This window comes from Aquarana catesbeiana, linkage group LG07 (genome assembly GCF_042186555.1).
Source record: "Aquarana catesbeiana isolate 2022-GZ linkage group LG07, ASM4218655v1, whole genome shotgun sequence".
NCBI lineage: Eukaryota > Metazoa > Chordata > Amphibia > Anura > Ranidae > Aquarana > Aquarana catesbeiana.
The window spans coordinates 239,521,366-239,543,669 of record NC_133330.1 but is presented as its reverse complement, the minus strand read 5'-3'; the positions used below and the strand labels follow the sequence as shown (position 1 = coordinate 239,543,669).

The following is a 22,304-nucleotide window of genomic DNA, read 5'->3' as shown; positions in this document are numbered from 1 at the left end:
CAGGAGATGGATTGGGGACATTTGAAGAAGGGGAGAATCAGAGAAGACAGGATCAAACAGCCTTTTTACACAATGGGGAGTATTAACCACTTAGGTTCTACAGTGAGTAGAACAAGCATGCTTTACTGCATATACAGACTGATTTTACTGTTGTGGGTTTAGTAGCACTTTAAGAATGCAGAGTTGACCTTTATACATTTATTTTCCAGCTAATAACTCTGTCCACAGCAGCATCCCAATCTAAACAACAGAACCAAAAAAATGAACCGGGCCAAATGGCTCTGTTTACATATGCACAGTTGGGAGGGGTTAAAGGTGAAATGTGATTTTACAAACGTTTAGTACAAATGTCAATGGGGTAGATTTACTAAAAGTAAAAAGACTGTACACTTTGCAAGTGCAGTTGCTGCAGAGCTTAGAAAATGAGATGAAGCTTGTGTCCATGGACTCGAGTCTGTTTACACCTATCACCAGTCCAATCTGGTCTGCTAGGAAAAAAATGGAAGGGGATCCGTTCCCCTCCATCTAGGTGGATGGGATCAGAGGGCAGTCTTGTGTAAACAGACAGTGGAGTCTGTTTACACCCAACCACCCATAGAGCAGAGCGAGCTGTCAGTATCTGCTCTGCATAAACTCAGCGGAAACGGACCTGTCATATGCCCGCTCTCGGCTCAGATCTGCGAACAGATCCACTGCTGATCAGGACAGAGTCTGCCCTGTGTGAAAGGGGTCTTACTGTCCCTGGGCTATCCCTTTCATTCATTGAATGTCAGTTTTTATTAATCACAGAGGCTCATCATCACATGTTTACGTTACCTAGGGTAGTTTGCATGCCAATGTAGTCTGCCTAGAAATGTACAGGTACAGGTTTTTAGATATTCACAGAACTCCTCCCAATTGCTAGACCAATGCTTGCACCAGGGCTTGAGGGTTCCTAAGAAGAATACTGAGTGCGCTCTTATGTTTTTAGGAATATATATATATATATACACAGCACCCTGCTGGCCACGACCACCAGCCATACCCTGTCTGCTTTACAGAGAAGCACAGAAACCCGGAGATAATGTCACCAAGTCTAAAGTAAGGCATCTAATGAAAACAGAAAGATTTTATTAAAAAAAAATTAAATAGCATGTTGATGAGAGTCACCATGGAAAGCACAATAAATGCAGATTTTTTTTTTCAGCTTTAAAAGAGGAAGTAAACATCCTCTGCTTTAATTTACCTATAGGTAAGCCTATAATAAGACCTACCTATAGGTAGAGAAAATATCTCCTAAACGTGTACCGTTTAAGAGATATTTAGTATACATGCAGCCAGTAACATCCCTGGCACATGTGCTCTGAAGGAATGGGCAGAGGTGCCGTTCCTTCCAAGCCCCGTGCCATGAATGGCAGCGCACGCGCGGGAGTGACATCGCGGCTCAGCCCAATCACAGCGCCAGAGCCCGCAAACCCGGAAGAAACCCTGGAAAAAATGTCAGCCATCTCAGTGGTATATTATCTCACAGTAAATGATGCACAGCGCTTTCAGCATTGTTCTTAACTATTTAAATAAGTGAATTATAAAAAAAATAAAACATCACGTTTAATTTTCTATTTGTTATAATGTATAAAATAACGGTGCAGTCACATTCCTAATCTGCAGTAACAGTCTAGATGGGTCTGTTTTCATTCAGGCGGTAATTGATGAGAGAATTCATTTCCAAGAACATTTAGGTGAGGGGAAAAACATTGAAAAAAAATCATTAAAATGATCATTAAATATCTTCAAACTCTGTATAGAGAATTTTCATAATTCTTTGTACAATTAACACAAGCTTCCTCCCAGTCACAAATTACATTTCTTCATCATGTACACGTTGTTCTACAGATGCATATTGCATTCCTGAATAATAGGATTTCTTTTATAACAGCTTACCTGTAAAATCCTTTTCTTTTGATGTACATCACGGGACACAGAGCCTCAGTAATTACTGATGGGTTATATAGGGTATCACTAAGGATTGGACACTGGCACACCATAAACAGGAAGTTCAACCCCCTATATAATCCCTCCCCTTACAGGGTTACCTGTTTTGTAGCAAAGCAATATAAGTGTATTAGAAGAGGGGCGGGACCTCTGTGTCCCGTGATGTACATCAAAAGAAAAGGATTACTGATGGGACATCCCAGAGCAATGCTATTTGAGGGGAGGGGACCACACAACGTAGGGTGTAATCAGACCTGAGGACCTCGTACTGCTGCCTGCAGCACACTACGCAAAGGCGATATCCTCATGCCTTCCTACATCCACCTGATAAAATTTGGTGAATGTATGGACTGAAGACCAGGTTGCAGCCTTGCAGATTTGAGCCATAGAGGCCCAGTGATGCACCGCCCAAGAGGCACTAATCACCCTTGTAGAGTGTGCCCTGATTTGAAAAGGTGGAATCTTTTGTTTCAAACCATAAGCCTGAATAATCATTTGTCGAATCCACTTCGAAAGGGTAGACTTTGACGCTGCCTGCCCTCTATTGGGACCTTCTGGTAGTATCAACAAAACATCCGTTTTGCGAACTTGAGCAGTTGCTTCCAGATAGGCCTTGACTGCCCTAACTACATCCAAAGAATGTAGTGACCTTTCTTCCATGGAACAGGGATCTGGAAAAAAGGAGGGCAGAACAATATTTTGGTTTAGATAGAATTCTGAAACCACCTTTGGTAGAAAGCTAGGATGAGGGCGCAATACCACTCTATCCTTATGCATGATCAAATAAGGCTCTTTACAGGAAAGGGCTGCTAACTCTGACACTCTTCTAGCAGAAGAAATGGCTACCAGGAAAATTGACTTCCTTGTCAATAAAACCAAGGGAATCTGACGTATGGGCTCAAAAGGCTGTTTCTGTAAAACCGACAGAACCAAATTCAAGTCCCAGGGGTTTAGGGGCGCTTTAACTGGAGGATTAAGACGCGTCACCCCTTGCATAAAACTTCGGACCACGGAATGACAAGCAAGTGGACGTTGAAATAACACTGACAAGGCCGAGACTTGGCCCTTGATGGTACTTAAGGCCAGCTTCATCTCTAATCCTATTTGTAGAAGGTCAAGAATTCTACTAATGACATATTTTCTGGGATGCCAACCCCTGGCTTCACACCAGGATACATAAGTCCTCCAAACTCTATGATAAATCACTCTGGAAGCTGGCTTCCTAGCATTGGTTAAAGTAGAGATCACAGGACCTGAAAGCCCACGACTCCTCAGAATGTGGGTCTCAACAGCCAAACCGTCAATTTAGCGTTTGTAAGGCAGGATGGAATACCTTGAGATAATAGGTCTGGACGTGACGGTAGGGTCCACGGGGAACCCACTGTCATTTTTACTATCTCTGCATACCAAGCTCTTCTGGGCCACGCTGGGGCCACCAGAAGTACTGTCTTCTTTTCCTGCCGGATCCCGCGAAGGAGCCATGGCAGAAGCATAATCGGAGGAAACGCATAAATCAGTGAGAACTGATGCCACGCAATCACCAACGCATCTGTCCCGTATGCAAGAGGATCCCTTGTTCTTGCCACAAACTTGTCGACCTTGTTGTTGATCCTGGACGCAAAGAGATCTACATCTGGTATCCCCCATCTTTGGCATATGGCCCAAAAGACATTGGGGGGAAGAGACCATTCCCCTGGGGATAACTGCTGGCGACTCAAATAGTCTGCCTGCCAGTTCTCTATCCCTGGAATGAAAACTGCCGATATGCATGGCACATGCTTTTCTGCCCAGACTAAAATCTGGTTCACCTTTCTCTGAGCTGCACGACTCCTGGTGCCTCCCTGATGATTGATATAAGCCACAGCTGTGGAATTGTCGGACTGGATCCTGACAGGGCAACCCTGTAGGCCCGGAGAGTCCAGGCCCTTAGGGGTAGATACACCGCACAGATCTCCAGAATGTTGAGGGGTAAGGTCTTCTCGATTTAGGACCATTCCCCCTGGACTGCAGACTGTTCCAGAACTGCTCCCCAACCCGAAAGACTGGCATCCGTTGTTACCACTGTCCAGGTAACCGGTAAAAAGGATTTCCCTTTCTGCAGGCTTTCGGGCATTAACCACCAACTGAGACTCTGATGCACTGTAGGAGACAGGTGCATCGGAAAATCTAATGCCTGTACCTTCTTGTTCCAAGCAGACAGGATACTGTGTTGCAGCAGTCTTGAATGAAACTGAGCATAGGGAACTTTTTCGAATGAAGCCACCATCTTTCCCAGCAGCCTCATACAAAGACGGACAGAAGGACCCTTTTTGGTCCTGACTACCTGAATCAGCTCTCTAAAGGCACTGATCTTTGCCTGAGGTAAAAATACCTTCTCTTGGCTTGTATCTATGACCAGGCCCAAATACTCTAGTCTTCTTACTGGTTTTAAGAAAGACTTCTCTAGGTTGAGAATCCAACCTAGGTGTTCCAGGTAGTTGACTGTGGTCATCAAGTTCCCGCTCAAACAGGCTACCGACCGGTCTATCAAGAGCAGGTCGTCTAGGTATGCTATGACAGTTATAACCTGAGCCCTTAATCTGGCTAGAGGAGGAGCCAAGATCTTTGTAAACACTCGAGGTGCAGTGGCTAGCCCGAAAGGCAGAGCCACAAACTGAAAATGGCGTCCTTCTATTTCGAAGCGCAAGTACTTTTGATGAGCAGGAAAAATGGGTACATGCAGATACGCATCTCTGATGTCTAGTGATGCCAGAAATTCTCCTCCCTGTAGGATGGAGACTACTGACCGGATTGATTCCATGCGAAAGGATCGAATCCTTAGGAATCGATTTAGATCCTTTAGATCCAGGATGGGTCTGACATCTCCATTTGGTTTTTGAAACATAAAAAGGTTGGAATAAAATCCCAATCTTTGTTCTTCCGTGGGAACCACCATGGTTACTTTTTACGACAATAGTCGCTCCAATGCTAGAAGGAGCGACTGCTTTTTCTCTGGATCTCTGGGGACATTTGATCTGAGGAAACGAGAAGAGGGGAATTCTGTTCAGTTTGTAACCTAGAGTTACCGTGGAGATTAGCCATCTGTTCTGGAAATCCTCCTGCCAGAGCTTTGAGAACAGTAGCAGTCTTCCCCCCACCCAAACGAGCGGGGGCGCCCCTTCATAAAGAGGCTTTAGCGTCTTGTCTAGTAGGCTTCTTCCCCCAGGACTTCTTTTGTCCCTGGGGTTGACTCTGAAATTTATTTCTAGACCCTGACGGAGGAGGCCGTCGCGACTGGCACTGGGGAAAGAGCCCGTTTGAAAGAGGGACGCTTACTCCTTTTCTTAACAGGTAAGAGAGTGCTTTTCCCACTAGAGATCTTTTGGATATAATTGTCCAAATCCTCTCCAAACAGCCTTGCCCCACGAAATGGAAATCCAGCCAGAAGCTTCTTACATGGTGCTTCGGCTGACCAATTTTTCAACCATAAGATTCTACGCATATGCACCAACCCAAGTGAAAGACGAGAGGTTTGGATGATAGAATCTCTGATAGCATCAACAGCAAAACACAAGGCCACTGGAAGGTTAGCCAACCCCTGGGCCTGCTGTTCAGGTAGAACTTTGAGGACCTGCTTAACATGGTCTCTAAAGTATTGACAGACTCCGATCGCTGCCACTGCAGGTTGAGCTGCTGAACCTGCTAAGGAGAAAATATTTTTCAACAGGGATACTATCTTTTTATCAACAGGATCCCTGAGCATCTGAGCATTGTCTACAGGACAAGTCAGACTTTTATTTACAGAGGAAATGGCGGCATCAACAGCCGGTATCCCCCACATCTTTATAAACTTTTCTTCCATAGGATAAAGTGTTGAAAACTTTTTAGGCGGAAAAAAACGTTTATCTGGGTGATCCCACTCAGAATAAATTAGCTTTTCTAGTAAATTATGAACAGGAAAAGCATGTGTTGTTTGAGGAGGCTTCAGTGAACCCAAAGAAGAAGAGGGTTCTTTAACTGACTCAGATACGGGTAAATTAAATGTGGAGCGGACCAATCCAGCAAGGATCTGTACTAACACCTTCTCATCCTGAGAAGCTGAAGAGGGCCCTACTCCACTTGATTCCTCAGAGGAGGAATCATCAGTCCCATCCCGATCCTCTGAAAGGGATTCTTCTCCTTTTTCCCCAGAGTTCCTCTGCCTGAGGATCCTGGGTAACAGAGGAAGACCTAGTGTGTTTTCTTCCACTGAGTGAAGATGCAATTAAGGCCATTAATCTTTCCTCTAGTCCATTAATGGTTGAGGAAAAAACCTCCTGCGTAATATATACAGGGGCTGAAGTGCCAGAAGCAGATGCAGCCCCTGACTCCAACGGCACTCCCTGGCTGGCCATCCCACGTCCTTCAGGGAGTGAAGGCGCTGCAGAAGGGGGGTCCTCAGAGCCTGAGGGAGATCCCCTAGAGCCTCTGGTTTTTGGGGTATTTGTACCTCTTCTACCCATAGTGCAAAGCAAACAAGGTGGAGGTATCACACAAATAAAACACTGACTGCTGAGCAATGTAGTACAGCAACTGTCGCTGCTACCATGCCCAGTCAAATGTTTCTAAGTAAATGCTGCCTAGGAGAATGCCTGTGTCCCACCTTACATGCGACCGTCAGCTCTGTGTCCCTCCATAGGCTGAGTGCCCCTGAAAAATTGTGCTTCTTATAGCCTGTGCAGCCGGCGATGTGGGCGTTTAGGCACGCCGGACGTCGCGCTAACGCTCCGCACCCCCCTCCTCTGACCACCCCTCCCGCCCCCCTCCTCATTTTTTCAAAAACGCGCGCTTTCCCTCGGGAGCCGACCCTCCGGGACAAGCATGGAGGGGAGGCTGGGGTGGAGGAGGAAAGAGAGAAGCCGGCAGATGTTGGGATCTGCCAATAGTAATGGCGGCGGCGGTAGCGCTGCATACTACCGCCTTTCAGACCACCGTGGCCCCCCTAATCTTAGGGGAATATCCCTAAGGACGAGCCCCCCATCCCATCCTACCTGGAGCTCAGCTGGAGGAGCTGTGCAACGTGAACACTGAGACAGATAATCACGCATGTGAAGGTATGTGCTCTTGGCAGCCCCCGGTGGCGACAATAGGCATAGCATCCATTTACTTAATAGAGAAACCTACTAGAATTAAAAAAATCTGAGGAATCTCGCTTACATTATCCAGCTGCAGGGTTCTGTTATACAGACCCAATCTTCACCTCTCACGGTGGGCTCCGTTTGGAAAACCTTCAGAGACAGGGGCCCCCTAGAAAAGGAGGATCCACAGTTCTGGGCCCGTAAAGCACCACGCCAGGGATATGGCTAGAAAAACCAAATACTGGATCCCGGGGTCCAGCTCTCTAAAAAAGAGAAGCGTTACAGGTAAAACCTTGTTTCTTCGGACACGAGGCCCGGGTACCATCCAATTCGGCCTAATATAGGTTATTCCCTTTGGAGCTCAGCACAGCACATCTTTACACGTGACCAACACCTAAGACACTGGCGAAAAAACTGAGGTATCCCTGTAAGGGGAGGGATTATATAGGGGGTTGAACTTCCTGTTTAGGGTGTGCCAGTGTCCAATCACCTAGTGATACCCTATATAACCCATCAGTAATTACCGAGGCTGTGTCCCATGATGTACGAGAAAGAAAATTAGAATTTAGAGGGTCTGCTGATGTGCTAGAATGATGGAAATGTTTTACTGGAGATTATATACTTATATTTTGAAGCTCAATTGTACTTAATCCTATAAAGTTAGGCAGCAGTTTCCAATATCTTACTTTTTTTATTTCTTCGGCCAAAAATTTTTCCGATCCCATTTGCTCTCTATGCAAGAACTTCCACCTGCATACAGTGGTCTGACGTGCTTTGCCTTGTTACCACTAAGCTTACACTCCTGCTGATTGCACTGATATACTCCAGCTCTGACTCTGGAGGGTTCATGTCACACCGTAGTATAGAGACCACTGCTCTCACAGAGGGAGCACTTTTTTTTTTTTTTAACTGCACCCCTTATGGAATAGGATTAATGAACACAGATCAGCATTCATTTGTGTATTATATATCAGCCTAGAGTTCAGCTTTAACCTATATCAACCAATCAGAATAAAGTCTACTGTAGTCCTACCAGTAAAAAAAATGCATGTTAATATGTGGCTATGGATTATAGCCCTTTAGAATTTGCGTTAAAGAATTTTAATTCTTTCTTGAATGAGGCCGCTGGTATCACCGAAATAAAACATTGGTCTAGTTAAGAACAATGATGGTACAAGCTGGTCAATGCATGTTACCGTTTCCTAATTATATTACAGATAGATGTATATTAAAGTTCAATTGTATGCACAAAACCACACTATAAGCAAGTTTGAAGTAGTTATTGCATGTTTCAAAAACATGTGCATTTTTGGTTTTTGACCTGCATAATTTAACACGTATCAATAAAATGAGGGTTTTCTCGAGGTATCAAATACCGATCAATATTATCTTCAAAATCTGTGTTTGTTAAGGCTGCCCTCACATCTAGTGGAACTATTTTTCTATTTGACTGTGAAGTCATTTTTGAGAGTGCCTTCAACTCCCCACCACCACTAAACCAGTTATACTCACCTGAGCAGTGCTCTCTCACTGCTCCTGCCCCGTTGACAATACCCACTATTCAAAGTATGGAGGAGCATCTGACTTGCTCTCATGTGACAGTTTTCAGCCAATTGATAGCTCTGAGCACTGTCACATGGCCTGAGGAACGACATCACCTCACCTCCCCTTAATGTCCGACACCAGGCGACACATAGATTTCAGTGCTGGCTGTAGAAGAGGCAGGAGCTGCAAGAGGGAAGTAAGCATATTTAGGGTGGGAGCCTTTACAAACACACTAGGGAAGATTTACTAAAACTGGTGCACACAGATTCAAGTGCAGCTGTGTAGAGTAACCAATCAGCTGCTAACTTCAGCTTGTTCAATTATGCTTTGACAATAAAACCTAGCTGAATGGTTGCTATGAACTGGGTCACCCCTCTGGGTGATCAATGTACATTAAAGGGAATTTAAAGGATAAAGTTCACCTTCCTAAAAAGTAATAAATGCAAATTTTTTTTGCAGGTAAAAAATGTGCATTTATTATTAAATTTGTTTAGGAGCCTGTAAAGCATAATCTCAGGCTCCTGCAGACTGCCTGCATAGCTGTCTGCCCATACCTCATACAGGCAAGCAATTACTGAATGACAGGAAGAATTCATGAACTACTAGAGCTCTCACCAGCACCCTAGTAGTTCATTGAGAACTACAAGCCATCAGCCGCAAAGGCTGATAATACTTGTAGTTGATTAGTTATTTTATTTATTTATTTCAGGTACTTATATAGCGCTGTCAATTTACGCAGCGCTTTACATATTCATTGTGATTAATTCATAGAACTCCAAATTGATGACCCAGTTGCATTGATTGAGCCCCACATGGCTGTGTTCTTTTCAAATTGTGACCGTGGGTGCAGGGAGAGGATCCCCGGCTCGCTGTCACAATTAGAAGAGAGATTGGAGAGAGGATGCAGGAGCTGGAACAGGTTACGTGTTTGATGGGGAACAACCTCAAAAACGTAAACTATCACGTAGCTGTGATAAAACCTGTGGAACATGTAACATGTTCCCAAAGGTGAAATTATCCTTTAGCAAACTTTATAGTCCTACTGGTGTTTGCTCTAAAAAAGCAGTTTGTTCTTCTATTCTGAATGAGGGAGATGCACTTGCGGTGTTCTAATGAAGAAAGTTGCAATGTCTGCATGCCTTTAGAAAGTGATCAGGGGGTGAACTGACCGGTTTAGCTGGAACCGTCAGCACTGGCCCCTTGCATTGCCGCTCACTGCAGTCACTTATAAAACACAGAAGACCAGCTTCCGTGTTTTTTAAGTGACAGCAATCCCGGCGGCACACTCAAAACCCTCCCTGCATATTCAACAGAGGAGGGGGCAGGGCACACACCTCTATCCTTAGAGCCCACATCATCACAAGAAGCCCACGGCGGTAGCAGCCTGACCTGCAAGTTCATTATTTCCTGTGGGACAGTGGAGCGCTGTGTCCCAGACAGGGAGGAGAGGTCTGTACTGGGAAAGGAGGAGGGAGGCACTCTGCACTGGGAAGGGAGGAGAGAAGAGATGTGTCCGGGGGGGAGAGTGTTCTGTGAGGTATGCACACCTGCACTCTGTACATAGCACGATCATCAACCCTGCACTCTGAGCAGAATGCATGCCTCATCCCTGTACGTGGCGCGCGCCCGAGCCCTGCACCCTGTACGTGGCGCGCGCCCGAGCCCTGTACGTGGCGCGCGCCCGAGCCCTGCACCCTGTACGTGGCGCGCGCCCGAGCCCTGCACATAGCATACGCCTGAGCCACACTATCACAATCTTACTACAAGTCACCGATCACCGCCATTACTAGTATAAAAAAAAAAAAATTTAAATTCCAGTATCTATACCAGACGCTATAGCTTTCACACAAGTCAAATATAAACTCATTGGGACATGTTGCAGAATACATTTTGGACGAAAGGTATGAAAAAATTAGATTTTTTTCAAATGTTTTAAAGCAGAAAATAAAACATATTGTTTTTTTTAATTCAAAATGTTCCATGTTTTTTGGTCTATATAGCAATAAATAAAAAACCCAGAGGTGATCAAATACCACCAAAAGAAAGCTTTATTTGTGTGAAAAAAATGTTAAAAGTATTCATTTTGTCTGTAATTGCATCAGAGCACTTTTTATGGGAAATTGGGGAAAGGTTAGAACCTATGAGGTTATTCTTACTATATGGGTCTTCCTATCTCGCTGTCCCCTCATTTCTTGTCCTGCTGTAACAGAGACAGAAAGTCAGGTAAAATCTCCCCAAAGAGATCAGAGACAGCAATATTACCAAGACAAAAACTTTTTTTTTTTTAGTTTTGATTAGAGTAAAAGTTTGGGTTGAAGTTAGACTTTACTACTACTAGACTACTGCTGATCAGGTCTTTTCAGCCAGAAAACCCACCAATTGTTCGTTTGTCTTTGTGCCTGTCCAACACCTGGTGCTGGAAGTAAATAGGGCATTATAGGCCTAGCTCTGATGACCAGAACATCACTGCTAGAACACACGATTGCTGGAAGTTTGAAGCAGAACAACCCTGAAGACCAGCAGGAGGGGCAGGTGCAGAGGATTTTATGTGGGATGAGAAGAAGCTCAAACAGGATGAAATAAAAAAAAAACTTAAACACAGAATAGAAACTTACAGGTTCATTATATACATTTTCAGATATCTCACCCAAATACAAATGGGAAAGCGTCCATGCCAATATGATGAACAAACAAGAGGTAAGAGAGGCAAGCCACAGTCTCAGCGGTATATATCTCCTTCTCAGGCACAGTGTCCTCATTCTCCAGGCTTTCATCTTTGCGAATGGTTTGCATAAACGCCTTGGGTAGAGGTTCACCCAATGATACAAGAAAACCCTGCAACATAAAAATGTGCAATAATATCATTTCTCTGTTGAAAATGTTGCCTTTCCTTAGCCTTCTGAGGCTAGCTCAGGCTCTTCCGTCCCACAAGGAGACAGTCGAACAAAGCCGGGGTCAGCTTTATTGGTTCTCCTTGCTATACTAACAAGGAAGTGATGACATGACATCACTTCCGGTTTACCTGGATGTCAACGCCGCCATTTTTAAAAAGTCGAAAGCATTCAAAAGCATTGATCTTGGCGTTTTGAATGCTCTTAAGGGCAAGAGGAGGGATTTATAAACCCCAGATCTCTCCATAAAGAGTACCTGTCACTTGCATATTGCTGTCACAAAGATGTTTACATTCCTTAAAAATAAAAAAAAATTTAAATAAATTAATAATTAAAAAAAAAAAAATTTAAGTGCCTCAATGTTCCCACGTGTTGGTCCTGCAAACACAAACAACGATCACCCCACACGTGTGATGTAGCAGCATGAATGTCATGGTCATGGGCAGTAATGCTAGCACCAGACCACTTCTATAAATATAAAGTTATAACCTGTAAAGGCTTGTAAGCTGTCACCTATGGATAGTAAAATATGAAAGAGGAAAGGGAGGACTATGGCTCGACTGATGGCAAATTTAAAAAAAAAAATCCCCAGCCCCCCCAGTCTGCCATAAGCCGAACCACCATCTTCCAGACCCTCCCCCAAAGAAAATCACTTTCTTCCTTCAATGGTGGCAGTTAATCGCATTGTCTGTATCTCAGCTGGTATAAGTCTAGTGCCTGGCTGCTTGCACATGATTGTTCAATACTGTAGACTTGAATGTACAGAACCAACGTCAAGACAAGTCTATGGAAGTTAGTGCACAAGTGTGGGAAGTCCAGCACTAGAGTTTTACCAGCCGGGATGTAGACAACACAGATGGTCACTGTGTCAGAGGAGGTAAGCATCTGTGGGCGGGATGATGGTCCAGCTTAGGTTAGTTAAGGGGTTACGGGAGGGGGGCTGGGGATGTTAAATAATACATGAACTTGCCCTGAGCCTTTCCAAAATTGTATGAACTGTAAGCTGTATGACTGATACTACTAAAGCAATAGTTTTCTAAGGAAACAATGAGGGTGAATAGGATTTACCAAATACAATGAAGAAATGAATATGTAAAATGAGACCTATACATAGCAAATAAATCCATTCAATTCTCCTTGTGCTTACCATGATGCCTTCAGCAAATACAAAGAAAGGATTGTCATTTAATTCATCTTCTTCCAATTTCAAGCGAGCGGTGAGGAGGGGAAACTTCAGACAACCTAAACAGCTTGTGACAAAATGTAAAAGATAAAATATTAGGGCATCTAGAAAGGATTATTATTGTTGCATTCATTACAGCCACACTCCAAATTTAGAGCATTGCACCCGCACTGTGACCAAAGTGCAGAACCAAGGGGCAGTGTGAAAGTGCCCTTAAAGTAGAACTATAAAAACATTTTCTTTCATTTTGGGTGGAGCAAGGGAGGGTTATAACCCCTGTAAGATTATTATTATTTTATTTTTTTTTTTTGCAATCTGTATCCTATTGCGGATATTTCCCTTCACTTCCTGTCCCATAGCCAAACAGAAAATGAGAGGAAATCCCTGCAAATTAAGGGAATTCATTGGGGACCCCTAGGTCACCAGAACTAGTGTCCCTATTGGAAGATTTCCCCTCTAATACTTTTCTGGGGACAACCCAAAATTTGGTGTTTCTTTTTACTTTCCCTTGTAGCGATAATGGTAAACATTGTCTTGTCCTGCAAGAAGATGGCTCGGTCTTCAGCACATTATACAGGAAGGAGACTGCGGGGAATACCATATTGCACTTCTCCAGCTCTCATCCCCGCACGCTCGTACATAGTATACCCTACAGCCAATACTTGCGGCTGCGGCGGAATTGTGCGAGAAATGAAGACTTCGATAGAGAAGCAAAAGCCCTTTTCAGGAGGTTACTTGACAGGGGCTATAGTAAGAAAAAACTTATCACCACCTTCACGACCCATCAACAGGTGATCCGTAATCTCATTAATGAAAATTGGCATTTCCTCTCTGAGGACCCGATAGTTTCCAAATATGTAGCTAATGTGCCACAGATTACATATAGAAAATCAAAGTCTATTCGGGACACGTTAGTACATAGTCATCTTCAATCTACAACACCCCTTTTGGGGGCGGAGGGCGGAAACGGCACCTTTAAATGTGGACACTGCGAATTTTGCCCGTGGATCAGAGAAGGCATAGGTTGCCCCCTCCCAAGAGGAGGTTTTCATAAGCTAAAGGGCTATGCAGACTGCCCCACAACAGGCATTGTTTATCTTGCCACATGCCGTTGCGGAGCCTTCTATATTGGCAAAACTAAACGTCCTTTCGCCAAAAGGATCCAGGATCATCTTTATTATCTGGATGCCGGACTGCTATATACCCATATCTGCAAGCACATTGGCCTTCACCACAGTTTTGATCCTAGCTATATCTCCTTCTTTGCTTTGGAGGTCATATCTGATTTGGAGAGGGGAGGAAATGTAGATAAACGAATACTTCAAAAGGGAGGAAAGATGGATTTTTGGCCAGCAGGCTACTCATCCACCCGGCCTCAACACAGCACTTTCTTACAAACCATTTCTGTAATGTAATATAAAGCTATGAGCCTTAGTTGGGACCCTCCCAATTTCTCTCGATTTTCATCCTCCATCTGTCTTACTGCCCCTTGTCTGGTTCCACCTCTTGTACACCTTTAGGGAGGTTTTAGACATATGGACAATCAACCAGGGGACATCTTTCTTTTCTTTTCTTTTCTTTTTATCCACATTATCAAATAAATTGGTTGCCGCAATGATATGTATACACTGTGTTAGGTATACCCATGCATACCTGTTTGGTCTTGAGGGGAAAAGATCCCTGCATGGGTTATTGCTTTATCTCATTATTAAGATATTAATGACTTATTCTTATCTTCTTACCACTACAATTATTGTGTTCAAAACATATATGCATATAGTCATTTGCGGACTATATAACAATGAAGCCTCTTCTATGCTGGACTAGTCAGATGCCGTGCTGCTGCTACTGCTGGAGATAGGGGGACTTGGACGTCCCCGCGCAACGGGGCGGAGTTTTTCTTGTCCGCCCCTTCTGCCCTCACTTCCTTCCGTGGTGTGGGTAGTGCGCGCGCATCCGCCAGTAGTGGTGACGTATTTCCGCTCGGCGTGATGCGCGCGCATCACATGCGGGGACGTCCGGACCGGAAGTGATGCCGGAGGCCATCACTGACCTGTTCACTTCCGGTGGGACCATACAAAAGATGGAGGGGCCGCTGTGCTTTCAGACGCAGCTGGCCCAGCTCCATCTCTGCTGACAGGACGAGCTCCTGTGACTGAGAAACCACCATCTTTGAGCTTTTGCAGGTAAATAATCTTACTATTTGATCTCTATGACCACTAGGAAGGGTACCTGTCTGACTTTATGTATGCACCTACATGTACTCTCTCCTTCCCATGTTTCTTGGGGAGGATGGGGGGTGCTTTATTTATTTGGAAGCAGACCCACTGGCCGTTTGTCTGTCATCTCCCTGACATGGATTAACCATGCTAAGTTATAGGGCCTTTGGCTCTAGTTTGGTGCATATGAAATCATATAATCCCTTTCAAGCTTGCTATCTCTATACAGCCTGTAACCTAAATATTTAACTAATCCTCCCCTCTAGCTTTTTTGGAGTTTATATAGGGACTATGCTATCAGGCATACGCCTATATGATTGTTAAGGGTAGTATACATTGATTGTAACATCATATTTGAATCTGTTGTTAATTGCCCACTTCCCCAGCATGCATGACAATGTATTCATTTCACCTGTCCATGCTATGCTGCTGGTAAGCGAGATGAACTATATGTCGTATTGCCTATTCTTTGGAATAGACTAAACATACATTATCGTTCTAGATTGGTTAGCGATTTTTTATCGATTTCTTTGTTTTGCTTTTTAGATATCTTATTAGATTCTTGTCCTGCAACTGTCCCTCTATTGGCAATATCCGGTTGGGATCTGGCACCCCTGGAGTTTTTGCACCAGCTGGCATAGTGGATGATGCCTGGCAATGGTGGAGTATGCTTTTAACCCTGCACCAGTAGGTGAGACTATCAGATTAAATGTTTAGACCAACCATTATATGTTTTTCATGACATCTGAATGTATATGACCACCATACAATTCTAACTCTAGTATATTTATCTGTTGTTCTTATAGTTTAAATGAATCAATGATGCCGATCTATGCCCTGATGAAGCAATTATTCTTTTGCGAAACATGTTGGCTGACAGGCATGAATAGAATTTGAACACAATACTGGATGGTCTTATTGATGTTTATATACATATATTGTTATTTGTTTTGTACAATTTTTTTCTTTTTTCTTTTTTGCAATTTAATAAAAATAACTTTTTAAATACTCTATTTGTTGGTACCTACTGTGAATAGACGTATTATCTCCCTATAAAAATCCCATGTTTCTTGATAGAAATCTATCTTTCGCTGCATTTGGTAAACAGGACAAATAGAGAGGGTGAATCTCCTTAACAGGGGCACAGACAACAATAAAAACTGACAAGCATTCAAATTCCTCTCCACTTTGTTTAAAACTAAAAAAATAAATAAATAAAAAGTCGTAGGGCAAAATGCAAAGTCTGCTTTTTTGTAGAAATTTAGTTTTACCTGCTGATCCTTCTAGTAACATGCTTCCTGTTGCTCACTTACTGTACTGTACCTGTAAAGGAGCGGTGTTGTCACTTTAGGGCTGAACTACAAAATACCTCCCCCACTTTTCTTTTCTATAACACAGGCAGGAGGCAATCTGTATTCCTAACACACTTCCTGATAATACTGCAGAGTGAACAAGACACAGAACAATGATGGATTTCTGGCAGGATCAACAGGTAATTTTGTACACTTATCAAATAATAAAACACTTTCAATGGTATATTTATCAGGCTGAAAGGGAGAAAATCATAATAAATTAATTGTTAGGGTTTCCATACAATTTCATTCCACACAAAGCCGTGACAAGGGGTGAGCAGGAGGGGCGGTTGCCCTGGGTGCAATGGTTTATTATTTATTGGGGGCGTCCTGACCCTAACCCTAAGGGAACGGGGGGGGGGGGGGGTTTGCAGTTTGGCATCCTAGCCCTGGGCGCTGAATAACCTTGTCCCGGCACTGATTCCATAAATGTATTTGGCTGAGAACTTTGTGCAGAGTTTAGTGTTTATAGTCTAAACAATAAAATAAGAATTAATACAATCACATAGATTTGATTTACTATTTTTATGTTGACTTTTTAGAAATTCATGTAGAAATTAAAATTAAAAAGTATCTTCATTAGGCAACTGGTATAACAAAAAAAAGCCCTCATATGAATAAAAACAGGTAAGAAAACCAGAAACATATTCCTTACCATCCAATTAGAAACTCCCCTTTTTTAAACTGTGCAAGAAAAATTACAGATGAAATCTGATTCCCTGGTACAGAGAAAAAAGCCCAATTTTATTTACAAGGGGCCCAATACGTGCTACCATTCTTGGATCCATTTCTACTTAGCCTCTTACAGCCCACCACTTATTATTTTATACGTAAATGCAATAAACGCTAAAGTGTTTGTAAAGCTCTGTTCTTTTTCCAAAAAAATGCATTTTTAAAACAGCTTACCTGTAAAATCCTTTTCTTGGAGTACTTCACGGGACACAGAGCACCATAATAATGACTGTGTGGGTTATACGCTTACCTTTAGGTGGATTGGACACTGGCAACCAATAGTAAGACGGTTCCTCCCATATAACCCCTCCTACACAGGAAGTGCCTCCGTTTTGTAGCAAGCAATGACGATCCCAGAAAAAGAGGGGAGGGTCCTCTGTGTCCTGTGATACAGTGACACAGTGACGCAGTCTCTTTTTGAGGCCTCATATCCACCTGGTAAAACCTGGTGAACGTATGAACTGAAGACCAAACGGCTATTTTGCAAACCTGAGCCATAGACACCTGCTGGCGTACTGCCCATGATGCACTAACTCCTCTAGTAGAGTGTGCTCTTAAATCGCGGGGTGGAACCCTACGCTTTAATCCATATGCCTGGACAATAGTCTGGCGAATCCACCTGGATATAGAAGAACTTGTTGCCGGCTGTCCCTTTCTAGGACCCTCAGGCAAGACAAAAAGCAGTCAGTCAGTCAGTCTTCCAAAAAGGATCTGACATTTCCAAGTAAACTTTAATTGCTCTCACCACATCCAGTGAGTGAAGCGACCTTTCCTCCCCAGTTTTAGGGCGGCCAATTCTGACACCCTTCTAGCCGATGTTATAGCCATTAGGAAAACTAATTTCCTGGTCAATAGGACCAAAGGGATATGCCTAATAGGTTCAAAGGGCTGACTCTGTAAGGCTGACAGTACCAAATTTAGGTCCCAAGGACACAAAGGTGGTCTAAGAGGTGGCCTCAGGTGTGTTACTCCCTTGACAAAGGTTCGCACCAAAGAATGGGATGCAATTGGTTTTGGAAAAAAAAACGATAAGGCCGAAATCTGTCCCTTGATTGTCCCTAAAGCAAGCTGCAAGTCTACTCCTGTTTGGAGAAAGGCGAGCACCCTTTCAAATCGTATACCTACGAGGGTTCCATTTGCTTTTCTCACACCAAGAAATGTATGACTTCCAGACTCTATAATAGATAGCTCTAGAAACTGACTTTCTAGCGTTTATCAAAGTAGACAAGACTGAACCCGTAATACCACGGTCTTTCAGTAGTCTGGTCTCAATAGCCAGGCCATCAAATTCAGCAACCGTAAAGAAGGATGGAATATGGGCCCTTGAGACAACAGGTCTGGGCGGCAAGGAAGGACCAACGGATCTCCTACTGCCAACTTCACAATCTCCGAGTACCATGATCTCCTGGGCCACGCTGGGGCAACTAAGATCACCGGCTTCTATTCCTCTTGTATCCTGCGTACTAAGTGCAGCAGAATTTGGATCGGAGGGAAGGCATATATCAGAGAATACTGATCCCAAGGAACTACTAGCGCGTCTATACCGACAACAAGCGGATCCTTGGTCCTGGACACAAACCTGTCCAGTTTGGCATTGAATCTGGATGCCAGCAGATCCCCATCTGGGGTCCCCCAGTATTGGCAGATCTGTAGAAAAACTTCGGGATGTAGGGACCATTCCCCTGGTAACAATTTCTGGTGACTCAGGAAATCCGCCTGCCAATTGTCCATCCCCGGGATAAACACTGCCGACAGAAACGGCACATGATTTTCTGCCCAGGTTAGTATACGATTTATTTCTCCTTGGGTTGCCCGACTCCTGGTACCCCCCTCGTTGTTGATATACGCCACTAATGTGGAGTTGTCGGACTGAACTCTGACCGGAAAACCCCGCAATCTGGACATCCAGAATCGCAGGGCCAGATGAGCTGCCCGAATTTCCAGTAGATTGATGGGCAGAGTCTTTTCTGTCTGGGACCATATTCCCTGGACAGACGCTTCCTCTAGGACTGCTCCCCAGCCGAGAAGACTGGCGTCCGTGGTCACCACTTTCCAGGCTACTGGTGGGAAAGATTTCCCTCTTTGTAAGTTGCTGGTTCTTAACCACCAAGAGAGGTTCCATAGAACCTGTGGAGATAGAACCATTGGTTGATCCAAGGTTCGAGCAGACTTGTCCCAGGCTTTCAGGATACTGTTCTGGAACACTCTGGAGTGGAACTGCGCATATGGCACTGCGCTGAAAGATGACACCATCTTGCCCAATAACCTCATGCACAGCCGGACAGAAGGTGTTGGTTCTTTTTTCACCTTCTGTACAAGTTCCACTATGGAGGCGACATTTAAGGGCGGAAGAAACACCCTTTCTTGGGCGGTGTTCAAGACCAGACCCAGATACACCAAGGTTTGGGTTGGACAAAGAGCTGACTTGTCCAAATTTAATACCCAACCTAGGCGTTGTAAGACCCGCACTGTACTTGACACGTTCAGAACTAGTGTAGGGCGAGAGCAAATCCCTTAGAAGTAGATCGTCCAGGTATCCTATTATGGAGACTCCTTGAGATCTTAGGGAAGCCAGTACTGGGGCCAGAACTTTTGTGAAGACCCTGGGGGCCGTGGCTAGACCAAACAGTAGTGCCACAAACTGGAAATGACTGCCCTCTACAGCGAAACGTAAGAACCTTTGGTGTGGACCGAAAATCGGCACATGAAGGTAAGCATCCTTGATGTCTATGGATGCCAAAAAGTCTCCCTTTCTCAGGGACCTTATTACTGAGCGAACCGACTCCATGCGGAAAGGTCGGACATCTACAAAGAAGTTGAGAGCCTTGAGGTCTAAAATGGGCCTTACTTCCCCATTTGGTTTCGGCATGGTGAACAGGTTTGAGTAAAACCCCTTGAATCCTTCTTCGTGCGGAACCTCTACAATTACCCCCTGCATCAACAGATAGTGTAAAGCTAGGAGTAGGCAACTTCTTTTCTCCGGATCCGCCGGGACCCTTGAATGTAGAAAGCGGTTCGGGGGAACCTCCCGGAACTCTATTCTGTAACCGTTCTTTACAGTGGAAATGACCAATCTGTCTTGAACCAGTTCCTCCCAGGCCTCCCCAAACAGCCGAAGCCTGCCCCCCACCCGTGAGAGCGGGGGCGCCCCTTCACAAGGTAGACTTGGAGATGGGCTTGGGTGGCTTTTGGGTCCAGGGTTTTTTCTGACCCTGTGGTCTTTTAAACCCAGACGGCTGGGCCCGTTGATACCGTTTTGGGGAAGAGGCACCAGGCCCTGGGGGATTAGGAACTTTATAAGAGGGCTGCTTCCCCTTCTTTTTAATAGGAAGCAGGGCACTCTTTCCTCCAGAGATCTTTTGGATATATTTATCCAGATCATCGCCAAACAGGTGTTCTCCATGAAATGGAAATGCAGCAAGTAGCCTTTTACATGGTGTCTCAGCAGACCAGTTCTTTAGCCACAATACTCGACGCATATGAACTGATAATAACGCAAAACGAGACATCTGTTGAATTGAGTCCTTTAAAGCGTCTACCGCAAAACACAAGGCATGATGGATCTCTGATAGTAGTATAGCATATCCTGTCAGGATGCTCCCAGTCCGCATAAATTACCTGCTCCAGTAACGGATGTAAGGGAAAGGCTTGGGAAATTTGCTTATGTTGCAAAGATCCCAGAGTGGAACAAGCGAGAGCAGACTCCTGAACCGGGGGTAACTTAAACGCAATTCGTACCATCTCCATTAGAGATTGGATAAACAATTGCTGGCAATGGGAGGCTGAAATTGGCTCCTCAGAGCCAGAATCCTCAGCTGAGGAAACTTCAGCCTCTCCTACCTCCTGGTCGTTCATGACCACCTCCTCTGGATCCTCTGCCCATTGTGGTTCCAGGTTACCTGGACCCATATGGCTATAAGAATCCTGGGGCTCTAGTGACTCACCACTTGGCCCGGGGGAGGGAGATCTATTACGCTTCCTTCCCCCCTGTTTTACAGAGGCAATCATGCCAGCTATCTTGCCTTCAAGACCCGCTAAGGCAGATGCCAAATCATCCCTTGTAACATAAGCCGAGGCAGGTACATTGGTAGTGGCTACTATGCCTGACAAGTGTGATGGCTCAGCCAGGTCAGAAGCCGCAGGTCCTTCAAAAGAAACAGGCTGACAGGCTGTATCAGCATGGGGTCGGTCTCCTGTTATTTGTGGAGGGACTCTTACCCCTGAGCTTGCCTTGTTCCCTGCTCCTCGTTTTTTTGGAAGACATTGCTTACATACGAGGAAACTAAACAGGAGTACTCCTCACAAACTATAACTAGTTTAAACCTGTCACCACTGTGTCCAAGACCACCAGGCTCACGTGCCCACCATTCGCTCTGTCTCCTCCATGCGCACACCAGAGCTCCCTGCTTTAAAAGCACTAGATGAGAGAGAGCACGGGCATCAGCGATTGGCAACCCGCCTACCACATGGCTCATGCGCCGCCCTGACGCGCACCTGTGACGTGGATATCGGCTGCGCACTCGCACGCCGGTGGCACTCGCGCGCAACAAATTTTAAAAATGCGCGCCAAACCGGCCTCTGTAATCCTAGCACAGCTCAAGGTTACACTAGCAGTTTTACAAGGGGAAATACATATATTCACATGTATATATAAAAAAAAGCCCCAAAGGGAGTACTCACCATCCCAAGCAGCAGGGCCTGTCTTGCCAGGCCCAATCTTCCCCCATCACGGCGGGTAGCGCCTCTAGGGACCTTCAGGGACCGGGTCCCCCATATTGGAGTCCACACCCCTGGACCTGTAAAGCACCCTTTATGGTTTCCTTGGGCAAGATTGACCAGGAATACCAATTTTAACAAGGGTCCAGCGCCTAAAAAGGACACATTACAAGCAATACCTCGTTCTTGAACCGAGGTTCGGGTACCATCCACTTTAGCTTAGTAAGCCATACGAATTGATCCGATTATAAACATCCTCAGTGGGACATTTTCTTTGAAGAAACTTGAAGAGCTTCAACAGCCATGACTATCACCTTCAAGACACTGGCGAAAAAACTGAGGCACTTCCTGTGTAGGAGGGGTTATATGGGAGGAACCGTCTTACTACTGGTTGCCAGTGTCCAATCATCTAAAGGTAAGCGTATAACCCACATAGTCATTATTATGGTGCTCTGTGTCCCGTGATGTACGATAAAGAAAAATTATGTTCTACTTACCTGCTCTGTGCAAGGATATTGCAGAGAGTAGCCCTGATCTTCCTCTTATGAGGTCCCCAGCCGGCACTCTCCACTCTGCCTCTTCTTCAAATGCTCTCTAAG

The 22,304-nt window shown here is 44.7% G+C and overlaps 1 protein-coding gene across 1 annotated transcript in view; it reads right to left on the bottom strand.

Moving 5' to 3' along the window:
- GLMN (glomulin, FKBP associated protein) overlaps positions 1–22,304 on the bottom strand; it is a 113,197-nt gene that overhangs the window by 63,152 nt on the left and 27,741 nt on the right. The window contains exons 7-8 of the mRNA XM_073593148.1: positions 12,651–12,753; positions 11,260–11,447 (exon numbers count right to left, since the gene is read on the bottom strand). Coding sequence (XP_073449249.1) covers positions 11,260–11,447; positions 12,651–12,753 — 291 coding nt within the window. The remainder of the gene's footprint in view (positions 1–11,259; positions 11,448–12,650; positions 12,754–22,304) is intronic.